At 35.8% G+C, this 21,984-nt stretch overlaps 1 protein-coding gene across 8 annotated transcripts in view; it reads left to right on the forward strand.

The window, feature by feature from the left end:
- CNKSR2 (connector enhancer of kinase suppressor of Ras 2) overlaps positions 1-21,984 on the forward strand; it is a 355,641-nt gene that overhangs the window by 63,944 nt on the left and 269,713 nt on the right. For all 8 annotated transcript variants that reach the window (XM_058291604.2, XM_058291606.2, XM_058291607.2 and 5 more), the window contains exon 3: positions 5,743-5,945. In XM_058291604.2, coding sequence (XP_058147587.1) covers positions 5,743-5,945 — 203 coding nt within the window. The remainder of the gene's footprint in view (positions 1-5,742; positions 5,946-21,984) is intronic.

Genomic DNA, 21,984 nt, shown 5'->3' on the forward strand with positions numbered 1-21,984 from the left:
ATGTTCATCAGTTTATTGTCTATTTCTTCCACCTGACTATAAGCAATATGGGAAGAGTTACTGTACTTGTTGAACACCTTATATGTAGCAAAAATTCCTTGCGATAGTGGATGCTCAATACATATTTTTTGAAAGTGGAAGTGCTTTAATACCTTTACAGTTCTGGGTTTAAGCCCCTGAGTTTTGTCTCATTGTCTTCAAAAAACTTCATTATGTGGTTGAACTCTTCTAGGAGTTAACAGAGAAAAAAAATAAATCAAAATGCTAAATTCATTTTGTATGTTTCTAGTCAGCAAAAAATTGGGACACATTCCCTAGAGAGGTCAAATATTAAAGTTCCTCTTCACTGCTTCCTAATGGCTAGTATAGCAGTGTAAATATCTTTCAGTTTATACAACAAACGTTTTCCAGTGAATATAGAGCAAATTTCAGAGCAGTGAACTCTTATTCACTTTGAAATACCTTTATAATATCAGGAGGTGAGATGCCTCATCAGTAAGCTGAGTTGACTAAAACAGGAGTTGTGGTGGTGAGAATGGGAGATTATGTCCTGTCTCTGAATGCCTCTATTCGCCTTTCTACTTCTTACCTATATCTACTATATATATATTTCTTCTTTCAGCAATTTATATATTCATCCACTCTGATGCTCAAACACTGCTATTACCATGAATACAAAAATGAAAAAGATATTGTCTGTCCTCTTGAGATGTGTACAATCCAATAAGAAAACAACAGTCATTAAACAATAATATAGATTTAAAGAAAGTCCCAGGGAAGTGCACAATGAAATAATTAGCACTGCTAAGGGGTTCAGGAAATGTATGTGAGATTTGAATTAGTTCTTGAAGCATGAGTAGATGCTTGCCAGACAAAATAGTTGGGGAAAAGTCGTCCTCAGTTTTCAGCCCTATGCTTAACATAAAGTGGGCGTTAAATTAATATTATCTGACTGAATGAAACTCTCCAGAGAGGTGTAAGTTTTTCTATTGCCTACACAGCCTCTGATGCTGAAGTTTCAGTTTCTAGTGTAAGGAAGACACAGAAAACTTACCAAATTCCTTTTGTTTCTTTCAAGCTGTGCTATAGTTATTTTTATTGCCTTGTCTTGAAATTAGCCCTGATGGGGAATAAATGTTATGGCAGCCGATGAAAATGAAAGGTTTATTTAGTTACTTTTAAATTCATTTAACAAATGATTATTAAGAAGCAACTATGTTGTTTGCACTATGTTATGCTAGAAAGAATTAAGTTGTTCATAATTTATAAATGTATTAACTCTTTTATACTTGTATGCTGTCATTTAGTATGCTTAAATAGAAAGCAAAATATAGCTGAAAGAGTAAAAGCATAAATAAACTATATATAGTTTACTATGTATCCCTTAAGTTCTGACAGTATACCTTTTATTGGGAAGTATAAGTAAATCACTTATGACAGGAAAAGAGCTGTTTTCATTTTATTCCTTATGTTCCTTTCATTTAATACATACTTTGCATGAAAATTTTGATATTTGCAATTGCTAGGAGTTGTTTCTTTCTTAGAAACATAATTGCTTGGCTCATTCATCTCCAAATAATTACTTTTCAAAAAATATCATTAAAATAAGCCTTTTAGGACTCTCATGTTTATAAAGCAAAAGCATTATAAACCTATACACCTTCTCCTTAATACATTCAAATTAAGAGCTCTGAGTTAAATAGTATTGCCATTCTAAAATATGTAATGCCAGTAGTGAATATTCTTGGTTAAGTGTTTAGTGAGAATTTGCCATTAGTGAGGATATAGCAATATAGCCAACTCCATTTTTTAAAATATTAAATGTTCATTTCTTTCTTTGATATGTTTGCATGCAGCTAATTGAAAGAGAAAACTAGTATAAACTTATCACCAATTCATTAAGACTAGACTGAATGTGTCTACCGTCTTGAGACATGACTGGTTCCTGGCAGACATGTTAATGACCAAGTATATGAACAAATAGGGTACCATAGGATGAAGAAAACAGTTGCATGCTTTCATGCCCCAATTTTTGTTTTCTTGATGTAGTCCTCTCTATAACAATAGTAAAGCCTAGCTTTCTCATGAATAGCCAGTAAAAAGTATATCTATAATCAAGAAACCTGCATTTAAAAAAAAAGTTGAGGCAGTACCTTTCATCTGTATACCCCTGGCTAAAACCAAAGGCATGCTTCATTTACTTGTAGATTCTTTAAATGGTAGGCAAGAGGGCGTGATTTACTGATACTTAGTGAGTCAAACAAACCATCTGCTTTCATGAAAGAAAGAGCAAGAAGAGATCTGTGTTGGCAGTAATTGATTATAGCTACTTAGAATTGTAAATTGTAATGGTATGAATTAACTTGGGAGGTTAATTAATCCATCTCTTTTATTAAAATTGTATAACATAGAAGTTGATGAAAACCAAGCCAGAGTAAAGGGGAAAACTTACCTTATCTTTTTAAAGATGTGAATACTACACACAGGGTTGTTGGTTTTGTCCTTAGCCAACAAATAGGAGGAGCAAATTCACGGGCCATATTTTGAACTTATTTTGTTGGCATTAGATTGCGTTAATTTTCAGAACATTATATATACACTTCAGTATGTTTTGGTGCACAGTAGGTCCTCAAAAATATATGATATGGTGTGATATGATATGACATATACTATCCATGCTCTTCTGGTTCTAATTTATTATTGCGTGCATCTAGTAGTGTGATCAGATTTTCATAGGATTAATCATATGACAATAAGACACTTTAGACATTATCTAGTAATTTACTTATTCCACAGATGGAAAAAACCGAGATAATGAAAGGAGTGATAAGGTCACGCAACAAGGTAGTGACACAGCTGAGCCTGGAAGTGAAGTATATTTCAGAATCAGAATGCTTGAAAATTCATTTTCCTTGCATTCAAAAGTATAATATGGCAATTATATTTTCTCCAAATGAATAAAGAATAGAAGAACTTTTAAGAAAAAGAGCAGAACAAAGAACTAAGGTAATCCCTGGGATAGTATTGTAGTTTGAAAAATTGTTTTGGTTTTATTTTGGCACTATATTGAGTTTATTTTGAAATTGGAGGGATTATAAAGAAACACTTGAAAAACACATGAATAAAGTTATTTTTTTCAAAAGCAGGCACAGTCAACAAAATTTAACAAAAACAGACTTGACGATTGAAAATCTTCTAAGTTGGAAAATTCAGAACTAAGAATAAATTGCCTTAATTCCCCCCTTTGTTTCCTAAGATATGATGTTAATTGGACAGATGTTGATATATATAAGATTGATCATTTGTCATCCTATGTAATGTGTGGTCAAGATAAGGTAATATGGAGTTATTAGGAAGAAGTGGAAAAGTGGTAACAATATGAAGGTTAGGAATCCAGAAACATAAGTTATGAAATTTTTGACTAAAACTTTGTAATAATGTTCATCTAAAGCTTTGACAAAGAAAATATTGGAATTTCTACTCAAGAATTTTGGAGTGAAAAATGCTGATCTCAAAATAAAATGGATTACATGTTATTTAAAAAAACCTCAAGATGAGTACTTAATTTTATTAAAGGTAATAATTTTAATATTATTTTGAATTTTGAAGGCTCTAAAGTATTTTTACCTTGCTTTCAGATTTTTATTTATTAAACAATTTGTATTTTTAAAATTTTACCTTTTCTAATAAAATTTGAGTTGCCTAATGTTATATAGAGAGAAATACCTTAATCTTTTATGGAGGCTAATGGCTGCAAAGTGAAAGGTCATCTAACAGATTGATAAATTAGGTTCCTCGTTAATAAACTGTTGTAATTTGCGTTTCTCTGACATACTCTTTACTTTGTAAATAACTGTTTCTTTGTTAAAATCACTAATATACAGGAAAGTGTCAACATGGTTGCACTTCAAGGAAAATGCTTTAACACGGAAAATCTGTTCTGAAAATACTTTCAAACACTTCAGAAGCATGCTTTACATTTAGTTGATATAATTATGAATTGTTCTTATCTAGTCATTAGAGAGTATCTTTTATAACCTTATAAAAGGATTTCCCTCATTATATAGTGACACACTGGATAAAATCTCCCAAATGTTCCATAGATAATCCATGCTCAGATGCAATAGAATTTGAATGGAATGTTATTTTATAAACACAAGCCAAACCTTTTAACTTGGGAAGAATATTGCAATTCAAATTAAGCAGTGAATTCCAGAATTTAATATACAATATATTTTTTTAATCTGTGACTCCAAATAAAAGAGTGTTCTTTTAATAAAAATATAAATTCTCAGTACAAACTTTTATCACTATTAAATCTTTAGTGGTACCATATATAATATAACTTGATATTTAATGTTGATGCATCCAAACCTATCTTACTCCCCTCTTTTTCTCCATTAAGTCCTCTCTTTTCTTTAATTACCACAGGAAAAAAAACACCCAAATTTCATATTAAGTAGGTATCCTGTGGTTATTGATTTAATAATTTAGCTTAAATACATTGTACCATTTGCGTCTTCTCATTTTTCACTCCCCCAGTATTTTATCTTCCACTTTGTTTCATTTGTTGTCACCACCCTGCTTTAAGCAGGCATAGAATATAGATGCTGGAGAATATGGTGGAGGAATCCCTGCACAGGTGGCCAAGTGACTTGCAATCCTATTCTGAACTCTGTCTAATCTAAAAGTGCTTAAGTCAGAATCTCCATGTACCTCCGTTTCCTCAACTTTAAAAAGGAAGGCAAATTGAACATAGATAGCCTCTAAGGTCCAATCAAATTTTAACATCCTTTACTATTTATGATATTCTATAAGGCAATAATACATTAGTTTCACACATGACAGCAATATGTATGACACTAAGTGGTTTGATCAAGATCATCCTTTGATTGGGTTAACCATCCTTTCTTAGTGGTGTTTTACAACTCACAATTATCTGCTTTAATTATTAATTTTAACTTTCTAAAATCTCCCCTAAGGTTTATTTGAGGGGGATTGTACACTTTTTTTCCTACTTGAAGATGGTAAACTTGAAGATGGGTGGCATACTTCCAAGATGTGATACCCTCATCTTTCCATGCTCATATCTAACTACATTTCTTTAAAAAACACACACATATTTTTTTTTCATCAGTGCTTCTTTTTTTTCCTCTCTCTCTCCTTCCCCACCCCCCCCCCAGTTGTCTGCTCTCCGTGTCCATTCGCTGCGTGTTCTTCTGTGACTGCTTCTATCCTTATCAGTGGTACTGGGAATCTGTGTTTCTTTTTGTTGCGTCATCTTGCTGTGTCAGCTCTCCGTGCGTGCAGTGCCACTCCTGGGCAGGCTGCACTTTCTTTCCCACTGGGCAGCTCTCCTTACGGGGCGCACTCCTTGTGCGTGGGGCTCCCCTATGCGGGGGACACCCCTGCGTGGCAGGGCACTCCTTGCGCACATCAGCACTGAGCATGGGCCAGCTCCACACCAGTCAAGGAGGCCGGGAGTTTGAACCGTGAACCTCCCATGTGGTAGGCGGATGTCCTATCCACTGGGCCAAGTCCGCTTCCTTATTTTTAAAAATTGTTTGCCTGGTATCTCCCCAGATCCTCACTGTGGGCTCCTCTAGGGCAGAAATCCTAATTTATTCATTTGTAACTCTACCACTAGTCCTTTTGTTTGTGCATAGTAAAGTATTCAATAAATATTTTAATGAACGAATCAAATACTGACTTTTTCTTTATTCTCTCTTTTTTATAATTCAGAATTATGGCTTGGAAACAGAAAACCTAAAAACCCTTTCTCACAAGTTGAATGCATCTGCCAAAAATCTACAGAATTTTATAACAGGAAGGAGAAGGAGTGGTCATTATGATGGGAGAACCAGTCGAAAGTTGCCAAATGACTTTCTAACTTCAGTTGTGGATCTGATTGGAGCAGCTAAGAGTCTGCTTGCCTGGTTGGACAGGTAAAATCTTTCACATGTTTCGTATATAACCCTCCTCAGATCCCAGTTTGAATATAATGTTATTTCATGCTTTCTTGTGAAACGATGTGGACAGGCAGAAAAGTAATATATAATAAATGTCTAATTATAAATCACTACAATATAGTATGTCACCAAATAGATATTCATCTTTTGTAAAATTTGATATCAATACAAGTAGTCAATCAATAATTAGTCCCTGAGAATTGCAAAATACCTTTGCTGCTTTATAAGCATAGTCATTATTAGGACCTTATAATTCTGCTTTGTCTCCTGATTTTCTTTATTCATTTTTACTAATTAGTCATATTTAAGGAAGTGACTATTAGGATTCTATTTACTGTTTTAAATGTCAGACCTTGACACTTTCATAGCATGCATTGCATGTCTCCTTGTCTTTGCTTTATTTATTCTTTATTATTAATCATATTGCATGGTCAATTCTGACTATCATAAACATACTTTTAGGATTTTTTAGTTGAATTTTTATTTATCTTGGAACACATAAAATTATATAAAAGTTTTCATAATATTAAATGAAAAAGATTAAAATTGTATACAGTATTAAATATTATAGTGGTTATACATGCACTTATTTTTAAAAATCCTAAGCTCTCTACCTTCATTTCAAAATTTTTTGTAAGGAGCATGTACTGTACTATAATGGTTAAATAATCAAAATTTTAAATGTTTGTCTCTCATAAGAAAGTCTGATAATATATGATTTTATTTGAATTCTTTCATGAATAAAAGTCAGTAGGATAGTTTTATATCTCAGTATTATCTTTTGGCTTTTTAAAATTATGAACTATTATTTTAAAAGTAATGTATTTGTATTTTAGGTAATTAAGGTCATTTTGCTTAATTTTATATTGTCTAAATTTATATATATTAATACTAACATAGATGATTCCAAGTCTGAATACTAAGCTGTATATTACTGGCTTTTTGATAATTAATAAGTGGGTACAACATTTCTTTTGCACTATAACATTAAAATTTAATCCTCCTAATTGTCTAAAATACATTTATCAACTATTTAAAATAATTATATTTTAAATATATAAATTCTAAAATTTGACATTAATGGTTAGTGAGTAAAATATGTTTAAGTTATGGTTTAGTCCTTAAGTAGTGTGATCTGGGAGGCTTCTCAGTAATCAGAAAGCTTAAAAGAACTTATACTTGAGTTTTAGTTATATTTTCTTTTACTGTCACCTGCCTTGTAATTGTAAATTTGCTCAGCTATTATATTTGTTTTTAATAAATTCCATTATATTTTATAGTGGTATTTGTTAAATAAATAAATAGGCAAATAAATTGTTAGAGTGGTTAGAGAATGTTTTTACTTCTTGATTATAGTTACGGTGAGTGTTAATAAAATGTCATAAAGTGGCTTCTAGTGCTTATAGTGATCCCTGAGATCTTATTGTAGTGTTAATTTTTTGTGGTGGCATTACTTTTATCATCTAATAATATCCTCTTGGTTAATAATAAATACTAGTTCACCTACAAACATGTGCACACACACATATAAAAACACATGCATAGGTGTCCCTGAAGGTGATCAGTGATGTTTTGTGTTTGTTTTGTAGAAAGAAATAATGTGAAAAGTCCTGAAGGAAATAATTTAAATCATCTATTTCATTTCCATTGCTGCAATGTTCTCACAATGCTCATTTTGTATTATATCATACCGCAGTAGTCAATTAAATCAGAGGTCAGTTAACAGTTTGATGGTGAGAATGAATTATCTTTTTGAAAGGAAACAAAAAGGACAATTTTGAAATAACCTTAAAATCTGCCACTGAGGCCAAGGTGGCTGCTGGGTGCGGGGAATGGGAGGAAGAGATGAGATGTGGTGGCGTTATCAGGACTTGGAGTTGTACTGGGTGGTGCTGCAGGGACAATTGCTGGACATTGTAGATCCTCCCATGGCCCACTGGAGGAAACGTGGGAAAGTGTGGGCTATGATGTGGACCATTGACCATGAGGTGCAGCAGTGCTCAGAGATGTATTCACCAAATGCAAAGGATGTGTCATGATGATGGGGGAGAGTGTTGCTGTGGGGGGAGTGGTGGGGTGGGAGGGGTGGGGGGTGCGTGGGGACCTCATATTTTTTGAATGTAATATTTTTTAAAAATGAATTAATAAAAACAGACAAAAAATATCTGCCACTGAGACTTTGTAAATTGAATAAAGAAACTGAAGTTTATATTTTAAAGATTTTTCACAAAAAAGTTTAATTCCAGTTTGGTTGGCCTACAATGATGATGCCTTAACAGTCAAAATTTTACAAAGAAAAGAACTTTGCTTCTTTGCTATGCTAAGGCATTTGGACTTTGTGCAAAAAGCAGTGCACAAACTGCTTAGGATCGCTGTTGTGTTCATATTTCTGAATTTTTAAGATTATTTGGACTGTATTATCAGGGGAGATCAAAGAGTGAGGCTAGAAGAAGGCAGAGAAGTTAGGAGATTATTTTAGTAATTAATCATGTTGCTGCTGCCTCTGCTACTTTTACTTCTGCTGGTGGAGATTCCAATGCTAACATTGGTGATAATGATGTTTGTTGGGCACTAATAACTCTAGTCACATTCATTTAATCAAAGCAAACCCTAGGAGAGTTGTCCTCATTTTATAGATAGGAAAACTAGGACTTAGGGAGTTTGAGTTAAAAAGACAGTCCAAAGATTCAAGTCTCCTGAGCATACACCAACCCCAGCACCAACCACAGATTCAGTAAAAATGACACAAGAGGCATGTGTAGAGAGGTCACATCTGAGTCCAACCCCATCATACTCAGGACCACAAATTCCAGAGTAGGGCCTACTCGAAAGACACTGAACTCCAGAACCATCTGTCATAACTGTAGGACCTGGGTTTCTCCATAGCCCTCAGAAGCACCACTACCTGGGGTTGTATCTACTTTACCTGTCTCTTAGATCCTGCTGAGATATGCGTAAGCACAACCCCTCTGATGACCTCCCAACTCATTTTGAAGTCTCTTAGCCATATAAACTTATTTGTCTTTACCATTTCCCCCTTTTATTCAAGGTCTTTTTCTAGTTGCATCACCAGCCAGTGCTTGGTAGTAATCCCTTAGTGCCAGGAGGCTCATCCCCAGGAGTCATGTCCCACGCTGGGGAGAAGGTAATGCATTTACATGCTGAGTTTGGCTTAGAGAGTGGCCACATTTGAGCACCATGGAGGCTCTCAGGAGGTAACTCTTAGGCACCCTGATGCTCTAGGCCTAGTTGAAATTTCAAGCACACAGGCTCATAAACATAGTCATCAGTATCAATGGCCCATCATTGGACCCTTCTTCTTCACTGATCTTTGCCCTTGCACTTGGGGGATTGTTGCTGCTCCATTGAGGAGTACAACATAGTTCCCCAAAATGGGAACTCAGAGTGTGCCACACTGATAAAAGAGGTTGTTGATGTGGGAGGAGTGGGGATGGGGTGGAGAGTGGGGGTATATGCGAACCTCTTATATTTTTTAATGCAACATTTTGTGTGGTCTATGTATCTTTTTAAAAAGATAAAATTTAATATTAAAAAACCAATATTGATATATTATCAAAAAACAAAACTAGATGGGAAGTAAGAGGTACAGCCAGGGTTCTACCCCGGCATTCTTACTCCCAGGCTTATCCTCTGTTCTGCTCTTTGTTGAGATTTTAATGAGAGAAGCAGCAGTGAGGATGGGAAATGTGAGAGATATTTATACAGATAAATAAGACTCAGTGACAGATAAGATATAGAGAATAAGGGAAAGGAGTCATCTAGGGTGAATAAGGTATTTGACTTGGCTGACCCAGTGGATGGAGGTAACATTATCAAAACAGGAGGAATGGGTTATGGTGGAAGATGAGCATCAAGCTCAGATTTCAGCATGATGACTGTAGAATGTTCAGGTGAAACGGTCTTATACGGAGGTGTTGCTCAGAATAGAAATGTATTTTATGGATAGAGATTTGGAAATTCCTAAAATATAGGTGATAGTTAGAGTTGTAGCTAAATTAATGTGGTAGTCTAAGAGTTTTAGACCAGATGCCTCTTATCTTCTAGTTGTTTTCCATAACAATTATAGCCTTCTAACACACAATATAGTTTACTTATGCACTATGCTTATTGTTTCTGTCTGACTACATTATAGGATGTGAACATCAAGAGAGCAGGGATTTTTGTTGCTTTGTACACTGATACCACAATTATCTAGAGTAGTTCCTGGCCCATAGTGGGTACTCAATAAATACTTTTTGAGTAAATGAAGAGAAGTGGATAAGGAATGAGTCCTGTGGATCTCCAAAAGTTGAGAAGTGGTTAGATGCTTAGTTTATGTGGGGGAAAAAAAGAGGTTGTAACAGGAAAGTTAGGAGGGAATTAGTTGAAAGTGGTGGCAAAGAGAGTAAAGAGCTGTAGGGAAAAAAAAAAGTGGTCAGAGTCAAATGCTGCTGCAAGGTTAGGTAGAGTCAAGGACTGAAAAGTGTGCAGTATATTAGAGAATTAGGATATATGTGACCTTACCAGCGAGAGTTTGTTTTTACCTACAAGTCTTGAAAACTGGGTTGCATGGGTTGATTGGGAATTAAAATTGAGGACTTCTCTTTCAAGAAATTTTTCTGTGAGATGATTTGTAGTTCAGAGTAGTTTTGTACAATATTAACTTCTCCTTTTCATAATTTCTTAATCTTTTGGGGATGATGAACAAAAGGAAAGACAAACTTGACTTTGCTTCCTCCTCTGCCAAGGGTAGTATGAATGGCTTCACTGCTCCTTGGATAATTTAAATTTCAGAAGTCCTGAGATCAATTTAAGTGTAATAGGACTTTATCTGTAACTATGCCAGGTGAAATGTTCACAGTTTGTTTTCTTGATCAGTAGCCCAGACTTTTAATAGCGCTTGTTAGTAGATGTGTGTTTAAATTATATTCTAATTCATAAAAAATTTTTTCTAGGTAGCAGCAAGGATGCAAAACAACATTTTACATGCTGTCTTGTTTTAGTGTGCCCTACACACTTTCCACAGGAAACAAAACACATTATTGAAATGCTAAAAAAGCCAAAGACAGTGCTTCCCATGACTTTTCTGGTGAACCCCCACTGAAATGCACTTTGGTGTGGTAGAACAGAGCAGAGGGGCTGAGAAGGGGAGAAAGAGTTGAAGCTCAGCTCTGCGTCTAGCTCTGAGTAACCTTGAATGTTAACTTCTCTGTGTTTTTATTTTCCTCGTAGAATAATGATGTAAGGCCTGCAGAATTTGAAGTTCTCTTTTAAGCGCTAATATTCTATATTTCATTGATCTTCTTCACAAAAGCCATATGAGGAATATACATAACTTATTTCCCTTTATATCTAGGGATAAACTAACAAAATCTGTTAACCAATGACATGTAGAATTTTAATTTAAATTGCTACCTCTTCTCTAAATAAATGTAGTTTTTTTTTTCTTCTTCATTTTAAATTCTAGAGCAAAACAAATCTGTCTTTATACTATGTCAATCCAAGATAAAAATATGTCTGGCTTTTTTATATTTTTGTTTGCTTTCTAAGAGCTTAGAACATAAAACATATAAATGATGTTCACCAAAAATTCTTAATATTATTTTTGTCAGTATACATTTGCTTCAATTTGGACAGTTAGAAATGGCCACTGCAACTGAACATTGCCAAGCATTTGATTGTTAACCTTAGCTTATTCCTTTGATGTGCAATACCATATCATTACTTGGTGAAGATTTTAAAAATTGTCACTTAAACTTGGTTATTTTAATGCTAAACAACTGATTTCATTTTAAAAAACCAGCACACACACACAAAAACCAAAAAGACCAAAAAACAAATAATAAAAAACAAAAAAGAAAAGAAAAGCACAATAAAAATTTTGGGCATTAAGAAATTTTTAAAGACATTTTGGTGAGAACTTGCTTGCCAAGCAATATGATTTGGGCTAATTGCAATTTGCATTTTATTTTATGGCCCTTGAAGGGGGAGAAAGGAAAAGAAAGGGTAGGTAAAATATCTTTAGTTTAGTTCTAGATACTGAACTTGGTGTTTTAACCATATCAACTCAATGAATTCTCTCAAAGCAGGTATCATTATCCCCATTTTACATATGAGATGGTAAGTAACATTCCTAAAGTCCTTTCATATGAAAATTATAGTGTGGCCCTGTTTTTGTCTGATACCAAAACTCTTATTTCTCCTCTGTCATGCTTCTTTGTCATGCTACATTTATTCTTGAAACCTGATTAATTCTTGAGGATTTTGAGAGTGATTCTTATTAGCAAGGCAATATATAAATATTCCAGTATTTTTCTTCAAAAGCTAAATAACCCCTTAACCAAAATAAGAGCACCACTTTTCTCTTTTTAGCCTTAATACCTCAAATTGTTATTTTTTTTTTAATTTTTTTTTTTAATTTTTTTATTTTTTATTGACTTTGTAATAATATTACATTAAAAATATATATGTGAGGTCCCATTCAACCCCACCCCCCCACCCCCCCCTCTCCCCCCCCCCCAACAACACTCGTTCCCATCATCATGACACATCCATTGGATTTGGTAAGTACATCTTTGGGCACCTCTGCACCTCATATACATTGGTTCACATCATGGCCCATACTCTCCTCTATTCCATCATGTAGGCCCTGTGAGGATTTACAATGTCCGGTGATTACCTCTGAAGCACCATCCAGGGCAGCTCCATGTCCCGAAGACGCCTCCACCTCTCATCTCTTCCTGCCTTTCCCCATACCCTTTGTCCATTATGTCCACTTTTCCCAATCCAATGCCACCTCTTCTATGTGGACACTGGATTGGTTGTGTCCATTGCACCTTTATGTCAAGAGGAGGCTCAGATTCCACCTGGATGCTGGATGCAATCCTCCCATTTTCAGTTGTAATCACTCTAGGCTCCATGGTGTGGTGGTTGTCCTTCTTCACCTCCATCTTAGCTGAGTGTGGTAAGTCCAATAAATCAGATTGTAGGTGCTGGAGTCTGTTGAGGCTCAGGATCTGGCTATCACATTGTCAGTCCAGAGATTCAAATCCCCTATATATATCTTAAACCCCAACATTAACTGCACCTCCAGCACATTAGCATGAAAGTCTTATGAAGGGAGATCCCATCTGAGTCCAGATTCATCACACATAAACACCATTTCCAAAGAGGGGCCATCTGCCCTGGTAGTTAACCCCATCGGCCATGACCATAACTCCCATGGGTCTCTTTAGCCCTCAAAGGAACCAATATCTGGGGGTTGTATCTGCTTTATCTGTCTCTCTGACTCTGCTCAGTTGTGCATGAGGGCAAACCTTCTGCCAGCCTCCAGACTCTTTTTTAGAAACTCGTAGCCATATAAACTCATTTCTCCTTTCCATTTCCCCCTTACTTTAGGTCAAACAGCATTTTAAAGTCATGGTATTTTATGTAGACATGGATATTCTGCTGATCCGCATTGAACCTTCCGTATAAGGTCATTTTCCAGTTGCATCATCAGTTGGTAGTTGATAGTGGTCCCTCGTTGCCAGGGAGGCTCATCCCCGGGTGTCATGTCCCACGCTGGGGGGAAGGCATTGCATTTACATGCTGAGTTTGGCTTCGAGACTGGCCACATTTGAGTAACATGAAGGCTGACAGAAGGAAATTCCCAGGCACAAAGTTGCTCTAGGCCTTGTTATTATTTTGGGTTTATCAGCTCACAAGCATAGTCATTAGTATCAGGGGCTCACTGTTGAACCCTCACTCCCTCCCGGTCCCCACCACTGTACCTGGGAGACTGTCGCTGCTCCCCTAGGGACCACGACAGAGCACCACTGGCCGGGAACCCAGTACCCCCCCTACTGTGGTTTTTAATTGTTGCCACTATGAGTATATCCAAACATTACCATGCACCCTGGACATATGTTCTGTACAGCTCCCTGTCAGTCATATATCATCTGTCATTGGTATCCCATACCAGTATCCCTCCATTGCCATTGTTGAAACACTCTGTGATCCAGAACTCCCCGAAATTTGAAGCCCAATATAATGTCATGGTCCCTTACTAGGGAATGGCATATAGCGATGAGTTTAAAGGATAGATAAAGAACTTGGATAAAGTTAGATAAAGAACTTAGATAAAGAATGTTGACTTGAAAAAATTCCACATCCTATTTTTTTCTTTTTTTTTTTTTTCCCCCCCCCCCCCCCCTAATTATTCAGCTTTTCTTCACAGGAGTCCTAGACCACAGCAATGTATATATATAATATACAGCACTCCCACACATCCACCAGAAAACCTTTTCCCTTCCACAGTGATACTCTTACGCCCTATTCATATCATATTTACTTAAAGTGATGTACAGAGTCTGAGACATTAGCTTTCTAACAAGGTGACATCTGTGTTTACATTATGGTGCATACTTTAGGATACACAGTTCTTTACATTTTTAGTTATCCTATGTTTTACATTATGGTTTACATTATCAGTCTGTTCAAATTGTTATTATGGAATTTTTAAAAAACAAATAAATTTTATTGATACATATTAATAAAGCATACAATTTATCCAAAGTGTACAATTAATGGTATTTGGTATAATCACATAGGTCTGTGTTCATCACTTCAGTCATTATTAGAGCATTTTCATTATTTCAATAATAATGATAAACAAGACAGACAAACAAACAAGAAAATTCCTCAATTCTCAGTCTCTCTATGCTTCCCCTACTGTACATAGCTGTTGTTTCTGGCTATTCTATCCAAAATGTATAATCAATGGCTTTTAGTAGAATCACAATGTTGTACAAATCATGTCAAAAATTTTAAAACAATTTCATTTTCTATAGAAAAATATTTATTTCATTACCTTTAGTAAAAGTCATTTCTCTCATTTTTAGCATTTAAAACCTAAGGTTTAATTTTTATAAAATACCTTTCAAGACCATTCTATTTTGAAATAATCAGTGAGATATCTTTTGGTATTATTAGAAACCTTTTAATGTTTAAGGCATGACAGACTGCTAGTGAAAAAAATGTTTAAAATTCACAAAACTTCCAATTTCAATGAAACTTCCTTTTGATTGAGATTTATTTTCAAAGACTAGCTCATCATATTCTTCAATAAGATAAAATCTAAGGCTAACAAAATACCTTTTTTCCTCCAATTTTAAATATTGGCTTGAAAGAAACAAGAGACCTTCGCAGAGGAAAGCCTCAGTGATGAATCACAGTTGGTAGCTTTACTGTTTATTTTCAGTGTGCAGTTTACTTGTCTATTTTTAACCTGCATCCTGCTGTTTTTCACACCTCATGTTTCTTGCAGTTTTCTATGGCTTTGCCAAATCAATCTATACTTGGAAGTTTACAGATCACTGTACATATCACATTATGCACTAGCATCAGTAAAAATGTTCAAAATGAATTTCTTTAAAAACTTTTTCGTAAATAAGAAAATGGGTTGAACCAATTTTCTCTTCCATGATAGAAAACTTTACGAAAAAATAATAATTCTATACCAGAAAAAAATTATAAAGACCAAGAAAACCACTTCAAACACAGCCAGATATTGCAGCTCTTTTTTATTTGGTCTTATTTCCTCCTGTGTGCTCATTGCTCTCACTTGGCATTTCTTGTTCTAGTGAACAGTGATGTTAACACTGATTGTGGACTTCCCCTAAAGCTTTAACATTACCATCCTGAGAAACTGTAAGGCATTACAGACTTTCCTTATTAATGCTTCTAGTTTGTAAAGGATTTCTGAACCATTAATAACCTTTCCAAAAATGTAATGCTTTTGTTTCAAAAGAATGTACAAAGAATAATTTCTTGTAGGGTCATAAACCTTTGCCTTAGAAAGAAGAATAGTATTGTATTATCCATGATGATTTAAAAAGGAAAGTAGCTTAATATTTAATTATATAAATAGGATATTTAGATATTTTTGTAATGTCCGTTTATTGATGAGCCAAGGATTTTCTTTTTTCTTTTTTTCCTTTCTGGCATCAAAATTCGTTCCTGCCATGAATTTAATTTCCTTTACTTAGAGTCACTGTATTCTTTTTGTAAGTAGTCTAAGCTCTAGTTCAGGGTTTCTTTAGACTTAAGAACCAAGTTTCTTTCTTTGTTTTGTTCTGATTTTGAGTTATTCTACAGAGATCCATTTCTTTATCTTATCAATGAACATTATTAAGTCATGACTAAGTGATCATAATTGGTGACTGACAAAGATTGAAACCCTGCCTGTTAGCTTTCTTTTATCCTTATCTATGGATGTATATAGCCAAAATCATCATAACAAGTATTAATATCTGCTGGCTGATAAAAGTTCTTAATTTTGGAGTCGCCTAGTTATATATGATTTGTCTTTAAAGCTAAAACTTTAAGGGAGTTCTTAATCATTACAAAATAAAATCAGTGTTTTCCTTGGTATGTGTTTAGATTTTTTTTTCAACTTTTTTCTTGAAATTTAATTCTAAGTGAAAGCTGGTCCTGTTTGAAATGTGAGTGGTCAGGAAAGTGGAAAATATGCCTTAGAATTCAGTTTGCTACAGGCATTCAGTTGTCAAGTAGTTTTTTCTCTTTGTATATTTTGAAGATCAAATGAGATTGTTTTAATTAGTTATATGGAAAATCATCTTTTTTTCTCATCTCATCATTTTTGAATGAAGTTTTTAGATTTTATAGCCTCTGACCTTTTCAAACCTAGGTATCCAAACTTCTTTCTAATTATGCCAGAAGTGTATTTGAACTCTTAATTTAAAATGTCAATTTTTATGCTTCAGTGCAATAAAAGTGGTCTTCAAGTAAAGTTATTTAGTTTGTTTTGGTCAACTATTTTCTCCCATAAGTGCTTATATTTTACATCTTTTAAGTCAAGAGTTTTATTGAGACATAATTTACTTTCTATAAAATTCACCTATTTTAACTGTACAGTTTGATGACTTTTACTACTAAATTTATTTATTTATTTTTAAAGATTTATTTATTTATTTAATCCCCCCCCCCCCCAGTTGTCTGTTCTCAGTGTCTATTTGCTGTGTCTTGTTTCTTTGTCCGCTTCTGTTGTCGTCAGTGGCACGGGAAGTGTGGGCGGCGCCATTCCTGGGCAGGCTGCACTTTCTTTCGTGCTGGGCGGCTCTCCTCACGGGTGCACTCCTTGTGCATGGGGCTCCCCTACGCGGGGTCAGCCCTGCGTGGGACGGCACTCCTTGCGCGCATCAGCACTGCGCATGGCCAGCTCCACACGGGTCAAGGAGGCCCGTGGTTTGAACCGCGGACCTCCCATGTGGTAGGTAGACGGACGCCCTAACCACTGGGCCAAGTCCATTTCCCTATTACTAAATTTAGATATAACTATGCAGCCATCTCTATAGTCTAGTTTTAGCATACTTCCATCAGGATAGATTTTTTTAAAGCTGGTTTCTACTTACAATTAAAGATATTTTTTTCAAGTGAGAACTGAAATTAATCAAATGCATGTTAGATATATCAGTTACTTAAATGTAAAACATAAAATCCATAAGAAAACTAGGAAAAATAATAGGCCAAACATGATTTCTAGTGGAGAAAAGCCTAAGTATTAAAAATAAGTTATAACTATAAAGGAATATACTTTTTTAACTTTGCCTATGTAAAAATTAAAAATGTGTGAAAAATGTAAGACAGATGACAAGCTGGGAAAAATGCTTGCGGCAGAGATAAGAAGCGAAGATTAGCATATACTGTGTGATACTATAGTCAAATAGATAAAAAGCAGAAACTACAAAAATGCAACAGATGAACACAAATATAATTCAAGAAAAGGAGAAACACAAATTGCTTATAAGTATTTGAGAAAAAAAATATTTAACTGAACTAGTAGCCAAATAAATTAAAATTTTAAAAACCTATATTTAACTGAACTAGTAGCCAAATAAATTAAAATTTTAAAACCTATCACTGGTTTCATTGTCAAACTGTCAGAGAAAATACTTTTAAAGAGTACAGCAGTATGCAGACATCATCAGAGACTTTGAAACTGCAGGTAGAATATAAATTATAACAATAATACTAGAAAGTAATTTGTGGGATTTATCAAGAGTTCTAAAATGGTCATAGCATTTTATCAATAATTCCATTTCATGGAATATATTCTTGGCAAACAGAAATGTGGACAAAAACATACGGCCAAGATAAGCTGGCCCATGTGGCGAGCTGGCCCACACAGAGTACTGGCCCACGTGGGAATGCCACCCCGCACAGGAGTGCTGCCCTGCATGGGAATGCTGCTCAGTGCAGGAAAGCCACCCCATACGGAAGTGCCAGCAAATGCGGAGAGCTGACACAGTAAGATGATGCAACAAGAGATTCACAGGAGAGAAAATAAAAAGACATAGCAGAACAGGGAGTTGAAGTAGTGCAAGAGAGTAGTCACCTCTCTCCTGCTCTGGAAGTTCCCAGGATTGGTTCCTGGAGCCACCTAATGAAAATACGCAGAAGAATACACAGCAAATGGACACAGAGAGCAGACAATGGGGGCGGGGGGAGGGAGGAGAGAAATAAAATAAATCTTAAAAAACATATATATATATATATATATATATATATATATATATATATATAAAATATGGGAAGCGGACTTGGCCCAGTGGATAGGGTATCCGTCTACCACATGGGAAGTCTGCAGTTCAAACTCCGGGCCTCCTTGACCCGTGTGGAGCTGGCCCACCTGCAGGGCTGATGCGTGCCAGGAGTCCCCTGTCACACAGGGGTGTCCCCCACATAGGGGAGCCCCACGCTCACGGAGTGCACCCTGTAAGGAGAGCCGGCCAGCACGAAAGAAAGTGCAGCCTGCCCAGGAATGGCGCCGCACACATGGAGAGTTGATGCAGCAAGATGACGCAACAAAAAGAAACACAGATTTCCATGCCACTGACAACAACAGAAGCAGACAAAAAGAAGAACATGCAGCAAATGGACACAAAGAACAGACAACTGGTGGAGGGGGAAGGGGAGAGAAATTAAAAAAGTAAATCTTAAAATATATATATATGTCCAAGAAGCCTATCATAGCATTATTTACCTTTTTTTTTTTTTGAGGTACCTAGGCCAGGCATTGAATCTAGGACCTTGTGTGTGAGTAGCCAGCACTCTACCACTGAGACTGAGCCATATCAGCTCCCCTGAGTTGGTTTTTATAATTTATTTTGCTTATTGTTTGTTTTTATTTTTTTCAGGAGGCGCTGGGAACTGTACCCAGGACCTCCTGTGTGATAGATGGTCACTCAACTGCTTGAGCCACATCTGCTCCTACTTTTAATTAAATCCTATTTTGAGGAATTTGAGTTTAAACTGCCTATTATTTCATGTATATATAGCAAAATTGTGGAAAGATGTTAGTAATAAACTTCTCAGAATGTAGTTTGTCATTTCTGTATGATTGGATTGATGAGCAAAGAGTTGAAAACAGACAAAAATCAAAATTTCAGTAAACATGTATTTTAATATTGTGATATCAGTTGCATCACACACTAATTCTTAAACTTAATTGCCAAATTCTTGCTCCCAAACTATTTGCATTGCCATGAATTTACATTGTACTTAATGCTGATCTCTACAGATCAAGAATACAAAATTATCTGCAGTATGGTCAATGGACAAAGGGCTACCTGCTCCAAAAGAAAATGAACCTCTTTATGATACAAAAACAATTGGGAAAGAAAGTTAAAAAGTGGAATCCCAATTGAGGGAATTGCTATTTCCGATACTTTCATATAATAAGCAGTTTGGCGACTAAAATTAGAAAGATAATGAATTTGGGAAAGAGAAATAGAGTTTACCTCAGAATTATCAAATCAATCATTTTAACGATAGCATACACAAATTTCAAAACAATCTGTAGAGTTAGCAGTATGTTTGAGTTCAACTACCAAGATTAAAAAGGAGGAAAATAGTTATTTTTTAAAAAAAATTAAAGCCTAATTCATCTTTTCAATCATTTATTTATTCAAAAATATTTATTGAATGCACACTTTGTACCAGACCTGTTCAAGTAATTGTAAAAAAAAAAAGTGGTATGTTCTGATAACATAAAACTTATCATCGTCATAATGAAAATTTATGCATATACCACATTAAGGACACTACTCTAATTCATTATATTAGTTTGCTAGGATGCCAAAAGCAGGACAATAAAACTAGTTGGCTTTTAACAGTGGGACTTTATTAACTTACAAGCTTACAGTTTCAATGCTGAGAAAAATGTCCAGAACAAGGCATCATCAGGTGATGCTTTCTCCCTGAAGACCAGCTGCTGTCAATTCTGGACTCCTCTGTCACATGGTGAGGCACATCGTAGCATCTGCTCCTTTTTCATCTGGCTACTTTTGGCTTCTTGCTTCCATGGCTTTCTCTCTTTTTGTCTGAATTTCATTCTTATAAAGGACTCCAGTAAGAGGATTAAGACCTATGCTGAATGAGGTGACTCACATCCTCACCAAAAGATTCTAGCTACAAATGAGTCCATACTCATACAATAGATTAATTTTAAGAACATAATTTTCTGAAGTACCTACAGCTTCAAACTACCATAGTCATAAAGATAAAAAGAGGTACAAAGGACAGAAGAATAAAAAATAACTGAAAAGACTTTGGTACTGGACAAGGTAGGGTAAGCACATTCCATTTTATTCCTCCTGCTAATTGCAACAAAAAAACCTGGATCATGGGAAGCAGCTGTGGCTCAATCAGTTGGGCTTCCATCTACCATAGGGGAGACCTTGTGTTTGCATCCTGGGGCCTCCTTGTGAAGGCAGGCTTACCCACACACCATGGAGAGCTGCGGGTCCCCAAGCGCCACAGAGTGCCGCCCAGCCCGTGAGTGCTGCGGAGAGCTGCCCAGCCCGCAAGCACCACAGAGAGCTGCCTCAGCCAGGTGACACAACAAAAAGGCAGACAAGTAAAGACACAGGGGAGCATGCAGCAAATAGGCACATAGAGGAAAACAACAAGCAGGCCACAAGGGGCAGAGGAGTGAATAAATAAAAATAAATGCAGACACACAGAAGAATGCACAGCAAATGGACACAGAGAGTAGACAGCAAGCAAGCCACAAGGGGGTGGGAGATAAAATAAACAAACAAAAAAACACTGGATCATGGACATAAATCAACAATCAGAAGACTTTGAAAGGAGGTGAAAGAAGGTGATTTAACTAGGAACTTTTGGATTAAAAAATGACCTGGTAATGAGTTACCTGTTTTTGTTTCTCCCCCTCCTTTTTTGTTGTTCTAGAGAGGCCTGAAACCTGGAAACACCAATAGGTGAAAAAATAAAAAGAAACAACCAAACAAAAACAAGAAAATCCTGCACCCTCTAGCCAAAGGACCAGGGCGAAAAGGGTGGTCCAACAGGACAGACACCTTTTAACTCCACCTCTTGTGCTCTAACACCATGAAAATAACTGTGTCTCTCCCCCTTGCCAAGAGCATTGGGGTATTTGACTGTGTTTAGAACCCTATATTATATTCTTGTGCTGCAGTTAATAGGTGACACCTCTCCCTGACCCATGGATGTGGGTAGATACCTATCTTCTGTCTCTACTCTGTAGTAACCAGGGAATCTGTACACAGATCCTTAACTTTCATGCCAATCCCACATTAAAGAGATAACATTCTTCTCTGGCTTAGTCTATGCCAGATAAAATTCTGTCTTTTATGCCCACCTTCCAGTAAGGAGATGGCACTCTTCCACAGCAGAGGTTTTGGGTGGAACTCTATCTTCCATCCCCACCATGAAGTAAGGAGGTAGTACCCTTGTCACCACCCACCCAAGGGTAATAACAGCCTAGGAAGCCTTAGGCCAGAGCCCTGTTTTTCATACTCATCCTTGCAATAACATAGTTAATCTGCTGAAATAGAAGACTTTAATGGGAACTAGATTCTCATAACACAGTATTCAAAATGTCCATGATACAGTCCACATGTACTTATCATACCAAGAGCTGGGAAAATCTCAATTTCTTGAATGAAAAAAGAAAATCAACATTGCCAAC

Source organism: Dasypus novemcinctus, chromosome X (genome assembly GCF_030445035.2).
Source record: "Dasypus novemcinctus isolate mDasNov1 chromosome X, mDasNov1.1.hap2, whole genome shotgun sequence".
Taxonomy (NCBI): Eukaryota; Metazoa; Chordata; class Mammalia; order Cingulata; family Dasypodidae; genus Dasypus; species Dasypus novemcinctus.